Genomic DNA, 10,360 nt, shown 5'->3' with positions numbered 1-10,360 from the left:
TATCCACGTCATGGACTCCCTGTATTAGCAAACTACACTCACAAAAGCAAGTACTGTGTACACTACACGCAAGCAACTGAGGTTTCGGCTGTGTTATCACTTTAACACTTGCCCTACTTGCACTACATAGCCATACCTAAACCGGAATTGTTACTTTAATTAGGAACCATACACACAAACAAAACAGTCAGTCTCAAACCACAAATAAAGGCAAACTTTGTTTATGCATAATCACATGTTTAGTTAAAAACGTTCCAGAGATACAAAAAAATAGCAAAACATGTCACCAATCTCTCTCTATTTATACATTTAGTTTTATATTAGCAACAGAATAAGTTAACAAAGATGTATAACATTAAACCAATGAAGTCCATGCCTGTAAAGTCCTGATTCTTCACACGCTATAGCCTCTGTAGAGTATAGGCTAGGCAATCCACGATTAAGATTAGGGTCCTCTTCAAATAGGGCAGTAACAGACAGCTGCTGAGTTGACCTGTAAGGATTATATGGTTGGATTAGCAAGGCTGTCTTAGGGCTCTGATATGCAGCCTGACTCCAGTTTAATGTTGGTTGCATGCAGAGGTACAGGGCTGCCATGATGCAGCAGCTGCATAGCCTTTACTGATTTGTACATGCTCAGCTCCATCTCCTCTCTGGCGCCCTCCCTGTGGCCAGATGTATGAGTCTCCATCTTCTTTATTAGGTCAATAACATTCCCCTTGTCCATTTCTGCCTCTGCAGTCATGGCTTCGAGCTGCTCTGCTGTCTCGCTCATATCGAACCTCTCAATCTCTGTGTTGACTCGGTGTAGCTCCTCTGGCGAGTGTCTGTGGGAGGCCGAGGGGGAGAGAGGGCAGAAGCCTTGGAGGTGCACCTGCAGGCTGCAGTGATGGAGATAAGCACAGGGACAGCGGGGGCACCTGTGAGGTCGTTCTCCGGTGTGGAACCGTTTGTGGAGCTTGAGGTGGACATATTGTGTAAAACGAGCTGGGCAGAGCTTGCACTGGTAAGGCTTTTCACCCGAGTGAAGCCGTTGGTGGGTCTTCAAGTTACTAGTGCTACTGAATCGCTTATGGCACACCTGTGTCAAAACAGAAGAATATTTTTTGAATCTGAAAATTGGTGGCACATCAACTTTAAACTTTTCATGAACAATAAAGCAGTAGTTATATCCTTTGTTGTAATGTAAAAGTATCTAGTTGATGTATGGAGAGATATGTGCTAGACTTTTTCTTGGCCTGGAGAAGTTCCCAGACAATCAATGTAGAAGGCCGAGTAACTCCAATTTTGGTATAGATTAAAAAATAAGATATAATATGTTAATAACTTTGCTATTAGACGTCCTGGTTGATGTATTTTGTTGCCTTTGAACAGAGTCAAGCCAGGTGCTTTTTTGTTTCCATCCTTTATGCTAAGCTATCTAACATGGAACTTGTTTAAATGAACTTTATGTATTTTTGTATTGTAGCCATACCTTGCATTCATGTGGCTTCTCTCCTGTGTGAACCAGGTAGTGTTTCTGCAGGTGGGCCAGCTGAGTAAAGTTCTTATTGCAGGTCTGACACCTAAAGGGACGCTCTCCGCTGTGCACTCGCAGATGAACCTGAGAACGGCAGATCAGAGATTAGTATTTACATACAGATACTCTGTCAAACTGAACAAACCATTAAGGCTGGTCAGTTTTGTAATTCTCTTACCACTTCAAGTGTTGTGCAAGTCCTTTTACAGTAAATAGATTGATATTATTAAAAGGAACTAACCTTGAGGTTGGACAGCTGCCCGAAGACCTTTCCACAGACATTGCACTCATAGCGGATCTTTCCATTCTGCCTGGTGAGGGGGTAAGACAGGGTCTTGTAGCCAATAGTCTGCCCATCTTGTTTGGTCATCCTGAGGTCCGCTGCATCCTCTGTATTGTTCTGAGTGGCAGGGGTAGGCCTAGACGGAAGGCAGTCTGAAAAGGGGGCCATGCCCACTGGTGGTGAGCATCCTCCAGGTGTAAGAGAAGGCAGTGCTCTGCGACTCTCCGAGGTCACCATGGATGAGGCACTGGATGTGGCAGGTATAGCAGGCTCTGCGAGGACAGTCCTGAGAGGACACTGTTTGAAATCTCTGAGGTCGTCTGAGGGGATCCTGAGGTAGTTTGTCCTCTTGAGGTCTGTGTTGTTTTTTTGCTCCCTGTTTGGTGAAAGAATGAGGTCTTCTTTGGTGTTGGATAGTGCACGGGTCAAGTCTTTGTGTCTGTTGGCCAGAGGTTGGAGGAAGTGCGCATAGCTGTCAAAAGGCAGTAAATTTGAGGAGAGTGTTAAGTGAGGTTTAAGTCGATCGCTGTAGAGAGGGTATGAATGAGGTAGAATGCTGTTAAGGCCAAGAGAGTAGTGAGGCAGTAGATAGTGAGCATGCCTCAAAGCAGGATGAACCTGATCAGGCACAGAGAGCTCTTGGTAAGCTTTGACTATAACTGGACCCTGACTTTGCTGAAAGTTGAAGTGTAAACTGGAGGGAACAGGACTACTAAGAGCTGGTCTTTTGGCAGCTGGAGAGCTACAAGATGGTAGAGTGACATATCTATGGCCTTGGATGGATTCTGAGTGGGGCTGGGTTGGGTAGACAACACGGGGACACAGGGGGAAAACTGCTGAGTGGTTGGTCTGAGACAGAGGACTGTCCAGACCTCTGGGGCTGGTAGTCAGGGGTTTGGAAGGCTGTTCTCTTAGGATTTCAGAGACGCTGTGTCCTCGTTTCCCTGTTGTCTTCTCCTGGGCTTGACTCTGTTCTGTGGAACAAATAAAGAAAGCAGAAATATCATCAGAGACTGGTGCAATCCTTTTAAGACCACAAGTAGGCAAAACATTATCATCATTCTGTGTGACACCTTCTTGTTGACATCATCATGCGTCTTTACTTTCAGTCCAACCTGTTTGCTTTATGCTTGAAAGATCAGATGTGTTTTTTCATCGTGTGTGTGTGTGTGTGTGTGTATTTGTTTGTTGTGTATTTCTTTGCGCCATCTCAAAGACTTCCCTTTAAGAGTGGACAACATGTGAAACAACTGTGTTTTGATCGCAATGCTGATAGCATGAAGTTAATGGGTTCAGCATGTTATTTGTAGCTGTAGTATTTCAGTTGTTAGTATTTCCACCACAAGCAGGACAGGGGCAAGTGAATGATGAACCACAGATTCCAACAACACAAAAATAATCATAAAAGATGCTTCATGGAGTAGAAAATATGCCAGTTGCAGCACATCAAGTTTATTTTCCCCAGGAATTCTACACACAGGTGAAATCTGGCTCCAAATCTGCATTTGATCTTATCCTCCCACTTAATACCCAGGAAGTCACAGGGAGAGATCCAGCTTAACAGACTAGCTCCAGAATAGAAGTGTCTGCTCAAAGGACACAAGCTGACAAACAGAGGAAGACAAAATACAGAAGTATGCATGTACATTTCACCTACTTTTGGACACAATCAACATCAACCCACGCAAATACAGAGTAACCCAGTGTGCTACCCTGTGTTACCCTCCCCCCTCTTCTGAGAGGCCAGCTCTCAGCAAACAAACAGCCGACACTCAGTGAGATATCAATCTGTCAGCGGGTCACCTCGGCAGGAAGTTCAAGTAGTCACTGGAGCGCTTCCTACCTCTCTTCCTCCTTAAGAGCCAAATAAATAAGGGGAGTCGTGCCAGAATGCTGTCAGCACCTCAGGCAGCCTCTTGTTGTGTGAGCTTGTGTAGGAGTGTGCGTGTGAATGAGTATTGTAGTGTGCGCATGCGGCCTCTCTGCTAGCATGTGCGCTCTTTGTGTTTGTGAATGAAAGCCAAATGCTTTGTGTGTCAAAGAGTTGCCAGCTGTGTTTCTATGTGGAGTTCTAAAAAAGGGAAACTGAAACATTGCCTAAAGTCCTGAAAATGGTCTCATCTTACTCAGGTACTATGGCTATACCTGGAGACAGTCCCTCTCTGCTTTCAGGGTCTCAACTCTCCTTCTTTGTTCCCTGCTTTAACAAAAGGGCTGTGGGTGTGACTGAGAAACTTCTTAAACACCCACACAATGAGTGTGTCAGCCGGTCGCCGCTTTGATTGGGAGCCTTACCCGACAGTGACAGTAAACCACAGATATGTCTCAAATCGTGGGCTCAAGATGACTCCTGTTATCTCAAGGTTTCCAGAAACACTCGAGTTATTAAATTGATTCTACCAATACTCAAATACTTACCAGTGCTTTCAATAGCCAGTTGCCCCAGCGGAGGGTAGTTGCAGCGTTGGGCGAATTCAGGGCAGTACCACACCAGAAGCTCCTGGCCCGGCTGAAGTGGTTTGATGGTGTAGAAGTAGATGTCCAAACCAGTTTGGCAAGCAACCAGGTTCTGCTCCTCGACAGTAAAGGCAGGGTTGACGTAACGCATCCAGTTGCTCCGCTCCTCGTTTAATCCGTCCATGATGTGGTGCAAATGCCCCTTAGAGAACACCTAGAGAGAGAACAAGAGAGATAAAAAGAAGATGTGAGATAATACTGTTGAATCAAAATTGTAGCGTTTTGTGAATCTGAAACCATGATGTCACTGGTTTCTCTATGCCTTTATTGTAAATACTGTATGTTCTTTCATCTCAGAGAGAGCAATGCTGAGCAACTATTTCACTGTATGACTGGAGTGTAGTATTGGGTATGCTGTCTCGCCAACTTATTCTCTTACCTATCACCTTTGAAGTGAAATCATCACTCCATCTGCTGACCTTTTAAGAAGCTGTTTAATTTTAGCACACTTAAACAGTTCTTTATACTATTTGCCCTTTGAAGCTGTGCTGTCACTTGAGTCATGGCTGTAATGTTAACAGGTTGTCTGTGTTATGGCTGTTGCAAGCTTTGGTTGGGGTTGCATGATTTCAAGGTTGCTGACTCTAAACTGTAGAATCACACAGATGTGTGTGTGTAATGGAAGATGTCCCGATGCCTCTGCTGTGTAACAACAGTTCTCAGGCTCAAAGCCACTTCCTTGCTTAGTCAGTGTGAGAGTTTGTAATTCTGGAGAAGTGCGGACATGTGTATGGTGTATTTACTGGCAGTGATACCACTGCCGAGAGAAGCGGAGAGAGAGAGAGGAGAACCGCTGCGTCACTGAAACCAAACAGCTGTGTGATACTTCAGAAAGCCACGCAGAAAACTGGCAAACACATATACATTTGATCTAGTTGCATTTAAAGACATACAGGCATTAGTGAATAGAGTCATACTTTCACAGGATGTCAGACATTGACCACAGCTGCTAACTCGTGCCACGCCACAGCCACAGCAGCGTCTCCAGATGGAGGTACAGGATGTGAACAGTTTTGAAACACACAAATGAAATGCACATGCAAGTACACAAATCCACACATGACCAACTTACCCTCCAGAAGTACTTCCTGTCAGCATCTTTCAGCAGTGTTTCATTGGTGTAGGTTTCCCCTACCAGAGGGCCAAAACGTGTCCCCTTAGGAATCAGCTCTTTACTGGTCACCCCAAGCACCTGTTTGACAAAACACAGACAAGAAATCATGAAACGACAGAGTAGCTCACAAATTGGAGGCCTGAGCAAGCAGCCGGATGCACTCAGAGCCGAAAAACATAATTAGAGGGATGAGATTGTACTTCTTATCTCTCTCTCCATGCCTTATTTGCTTCTTGGTAATTAACAAAAACTGTCAGGTCCATTCACTAAAGAATTGCCCCGTGAGAATTGCTAAAAGGGAATAAGATACCAAGCATTTAGTTGTTATTCTTATATATTGGCAAATCTACCAAGTAGAAGATGCAAATTTTGCACGTCTGTGACAGAATGCGTTCATCCCTTCACATGCTGAATATTTTATAAGTCAATCATCCAAGTTATCTTTAGTTTCTCTACCATATTAAAATTTCACCACTACTCTTGTTCTGCTAGCTGCAGGTGTGAAACTCACCCCTCTGTCTCGAGCCTCCAGGGTGTGGAAGAGAGGATAAGGTGTCATGGGCACACCCCGACCGGTCAACTGCACTTTGAGCTCCGTGTTAAAAACCCCTAAAGCAATGGTAATGTATTCTCTCTTTCATCTCGGAGTAATACTGGCATGTCTTATGTAGCTGAATGAACCACTGCATGCTTAGGAACAGAGTTTGTCTCCAGTTTATCCTGCTAGTTTTACGCCTGCTTTCACTGGCTTTGTCTGAGGGCTCTTTTTGAGGTGCCCTTGTGTCACAGATTACCGTAAGGTATCCTGTTCTTTGGTGTCACCCAGACTCCAGACAGACCTTCATAGAAGGTCAAAGTGGTGGTACAGGTATTTTGCTGCAGACGCCTTACCCACTTCCTCTGATGTTTCCTGATTACTATCTTTCATCAGTGGCACAACCCTAGTCTTGCTTGAATAAACTTAATGTTTCCTTTTCATGAACAAGCCACTGGGTTAATCTTTGATCATGCATTTACCACACTACAAACCCTTGTCCATCCAGTTGAACATAAACTATCCTCCACTATAAATCACTTTAACTGCCGCACACTTAATCCAGTAGTTCTTCCTAGTGTTATCCATAAGGTGGGCCCCAGTTCTGGTGCCCTGCTTTACGGTGTAATTGTGTGCCGAGACAAAGGGTTGGGAATCTGAGGTAGCTACTAATCATAGAGACCCCAGGCTGTGTGCTAAGGGGCAGGCCTTTCTTTGCTTTGCCTCAACACATACACAGCAGAGAGGAAGGGCTCAAATTAGACAACAACATGTCAAGTATTTCCCGTCTGAGGATGGATGAGTGGATGGAAGGATGTTGGTGTGACGCAAAGAGTTGGCGGTTACATTAAAACATAAACAACTACAGCACATGCTTACATACCACTTGGATAGTTTCTGCATCATTTTCCTGCTTTTGGTTATTTAAAGGTTTCTAACAACACACAAACAAGTAGGGTCGTCATCTCTGCGTACCTCTGCTGAGTTGTGGCAGCGTTTCAGGGCCAGGTTCCTGGGTAAGGATCTCTCAGCTCGTGTCCTGCGCCTGCTTTCGGACTCTTCCTCCAGAGGTTGGTCCTTGACGATATAAGTGCACTTTTCCTCAAAGTCTTCCTCTCTCCATGACGTCATGTCTATGTCCTGGGTTTCTGGGATCACTGCTGTGATGATCCCTGAGTTTTGCGGCGATCTTTCTGAGGTCAACATGGCTTTGGTGCACTGAGAGGAGGAGGCCTGCAGAAAATACATTAAGCAGGAAAACATGACGTCAAATGTCCATCATCCCGGATGATTCTGAATATGGAAGTGCATCTGAATGTTGACCAAAGGCACCTTTTCCATTTTACCTATTCCTTTTAAGTCACACTTTATGGGTAAAATCACAGACAATACAAACAACAACGGAACTAACAAGGGAAGTGAAGTTTTGAATGGAGCTAAAATTAGACTCCAGAGTGCGAGATGTGACGGACAAGTCAGCAACAAGCTGTGGATGTTAAGGACAAGGAGACGCGGCGGAAACTCTAACTTTCCCATCGACTGTTCCTACCGGACAAACAAACTTCAAAGTGGAACCTTTCGTGCTTGCTGCTCCATTGCCCCCACTGTCCCATACATCCTGTGACTCTCCAAATCACAACCCCTGGGCTATAAGGGAGGTTCCTGTGAACGTCATCCCCGGAGCAGGACCACTTTCACAAGGAAATCAGCGCTCCCAGTGAATCGACCAGACTTCCTCTGAACTGACCGGCGCTTGGCTCTCAGCCAGATATCGAATCTCTTTCTCTTTCTCTCTGTCTGTTCCTCATACTGTCTATCTGTCCCTTCTGAGGAAGACTGTTGCCCGGTAGCTGATCCCCTGACAAAGGCTGAGTGCCTTGACTGATGGGATACAACAGTTCAATAGTAAAGAGTGTAGAAGGAGAAGATAGAAGACTTGTGATTAAAAGACAGTGCTTAGATGGACTCAGATATGTACTGCTGAACTTCCTTTCTCATGCTCATCAGTTTGCCTCTGAGATTGTGTTAGATTAGATTGGTTATATCTGTTAGTTCTCATGTGTAAAGTGTGAAAGTCAAAACTTACACTTAAAACTTGTACGGCTTAAAATCCATAAAACCTGCACGATCACTTTGATAAATCTAAAGTTTGGTCGACTAAATGGAGCGACTTAAAACAAGCTTTCTTTATTTATTGGAAGTCTTCCAAAAATCAAACCATAATCTAATCGTGGCACTTTTGCTGGACTTACAAAATATTTCACGTTATACCCAAGGTGATAGAAAACAAAGAGATGCAAATAAAAGTGCAGAGAGATGAGATTTATTGGACGACGTTTCACCCTATTTTTCTCTGAAGTGTGTCACCACAGCTGATTCGAAATGACTGTAACAAGCGTGACAGCTCACAGTGAAACCCTCGAACCCGGTGACACAGCATTAAATATACTCTGGAAATCAAGACATGAGTCAAAGGTGCACAGCTGTGGCTACCGGGGCGAAATCTAATTTAGAAAGCTTGCTATCTCACTTTGACATTTGCATGATGATGTCACAGTACAAAAATGAATAAATACATGAGATAATAAATCAAAATTTAATACTGGTATGTCATTTAGAATAATTAGCCCAAGCTCTGTTTTACATTAGTATAAATGAAGATGATTTGAGAAGGATGTTGCACACTTACTGTGAAGCCTTGAGAGGAGCCACACATAGGGCAGGCTGTCAGTGCCCTCCTTGAAAGCTTGAGTGTGTGTGAGCAACCGGTTGCTGTTCTCCGTCTCTTGCTCAGTCTCTCGCCTGACCTCAGTATCCTGTGTACCTGTGACTGCGCGAGTCAGCACTCAAGTGTGTGACTCTTTGCGTCTTACAAGAGAGTAGGGAAGGTGTGTGTTTGAGACAGAAGAGAGAGAGAGAGAGAAATACACTCCCTTTCCACTCCTGCTCCTCCTCCCCTTTGCCCCATGACTCCTCCTTGGAGAGTGTTTGTGTATGTGTGTGTGTCACTCTCTTGCCCCCAGGCGTGAGGCTTTCTCCAGGCGTGGGGGGGGTTGCACTGGCTGTCACACAGCTATGTCCGGATCAGACAGATACATCTTCATTTTCTGACAGCCACCCACTTCATCTTTAGGCGTACCTGTGTTGTGTTTAGAAGTTCGGAAGTCAAGGACAAGGCAAAGAGCAGATGAGATCATGCTCGTGTGTTGTGAAGCAGGATTTGGAAAGTTTTTCTAATATGTCACTTTAGTTAAAAACAATTCAGTTTAAGGTTTAATCTGTGTCAGAGGAACTTGTTTGAGGACAATATGTCACTCACTATATTGTACCACATTTAACCACATAGACAGAAACAGTTCCTGATATAACAACCTTTGCTCTTGACTCTTAAACTGACCTAACACTGCTTGATAATAAAGCACAAATATCTCATCCTCTGCAATTTCTGCATGTTTTGTAGCTATAGTTGATTGTTAAAAATGACTTTTAACACCGTTTGTAAGCAAATTGACGCATCTTAATAGAAAGAAATTGAGTATCCAACTCTATATCACAGCAACAGCTGCACTCTGTTGTATTTCCAGTCGATGTCTCGGTGTTTCCTGTTTGACTCACTCACACTTGCTGATGTTGAGAGTCAGAAAGCAGAGGTGAGACACAATTGTGTGAAAACAATCCAAATAAATCTTATTTATGAACTTATCTACAAACAAAAATTAGGTAGATTAAAAATTTGAGTAAAATGACAACTTTTGTTGAAATTCATGTTGTTAACAATTATTACAGGCTTGTCTGCAGATTATGTTTTTTAACTAATTAGTGGATAAAGCAACACAATGCCCCAGAGTATCTGATGATGTCATCAACAACCTGATAGCAAAAAACTTTAAAACCTCCCTCCAGGTATAATCAAGAGTTTAACCTTGTAAACATCTCCATGTGGTGTTCTTCATGTGCTACAAGACATATCAGGGACAACATCAGCATCATCTCCTGCGTCTGCTTTTAAACTGCAGTGTACCAAGGACAGGCTGAACAACACGTTTTCAGATTGGCAGGTTTGAGACGTCACAAACCTAAGGAGCCAATCCTGTTAATGGACGGGGTGACGCTATGCATATCATTATGTGTAACCTATGGCAACCACATTGGCGATGCACGAGCCAGCTGTAACCGTCATCGTAATGTTTGCAAACTCACTGCTGACTACTAACGTTAACGTTAATACTACTAATTTCAAGCTGGCTAAGTTTCAACAAGTTGCCACTAAACGATGGCAGAGACGTGATTTGTTTTGACGATGGAGGGGGCGGTTGGAAATTTGCTCAGTGGGCGGGGCCTATGCAGATTCGGGAGTTTTTAACGAAGGAGAAGGAGGAGATGCCTTGGGAG

General features: G+C 44.0%; 1 protein-coding gene across 1 annotated transcript; it reads right to left on the bottom strand.

Annotated features, from left to right (window-relative positions):
• Positions 1–243: 243 nt before the first annotated feature.
• prdm1c (PR domain containing 1c, with ZNF domain) lies at positions 244–8,839 on the bottom strand. Its single transcript, XM_069657747.1, has 7 exons — positions 8,658–8,839; positions 6,944–7,201; positions 5,392–5,511; positions 4,221–4,473; positions 1,761–2,776; positions 1,475–1,603; positions 244–1,081 (listed from the first exon to the last, which is right to left on the bottom strand). The coding sequence occupies exons 1-7, from the start codon at positions 8,682–8,684 to the stop codon at positions 530–532; spliced, it is 2,355 nt and encodes a 784-aa protein (XP_069513848.1). The 5' UTR covers positions 8,685–8,839; the 3' UTR covers positions 244–529.
• Between the last annotated feature and the right edge of the window lie 1,521 nt (positions 8,840–10,360).

Source organism: Semicossyphus pulcher, unplaced genomic scaffold (genome assembly GCF_022749685.1).
Source record: "Semicossyphus pulcher isolate SPU_LCO1_2020_fin unplaced genomic scaffold, fSemPul1.0.p SCAF_11, whole genome shotgun sequence".
NCBI classification, from domain to species: Eukaryota; Metazoa; Chordata; class Actinopteri; order Labriformes; family Labridae; genus Semicossyphus; species Semicossyphus pulcher.
Note: the sequence above shows the minus strand (reverse complement) of the source record. Positions and strands in the feature narration are given on the sequence as shown.

Excerpts from the sequence above, each read along its gene's own strand:
- prdm1c (XM_069657747.1), bottom strand. The coding sequence starts at position 8,684 with ATGTGTGGCTCCTCTCAAGGCTTCACA. Across the intron at positions 7,202-8,657 it reads GCTCCTCTCAAGGCTTCACA|GCCTCCTCCTCTCAGTGCAC; the intron begins GTAAGTGTGCAA and ends TATTTTCTGCAG. Across the intron at positions 5,512-6,943 it reads GCTGCCACAACTCAGCAGAG|GTGCTTGGGGTGACCAGTAA; the intron begins GTACGCAGAGAT and ends TTTGTCAAACAG.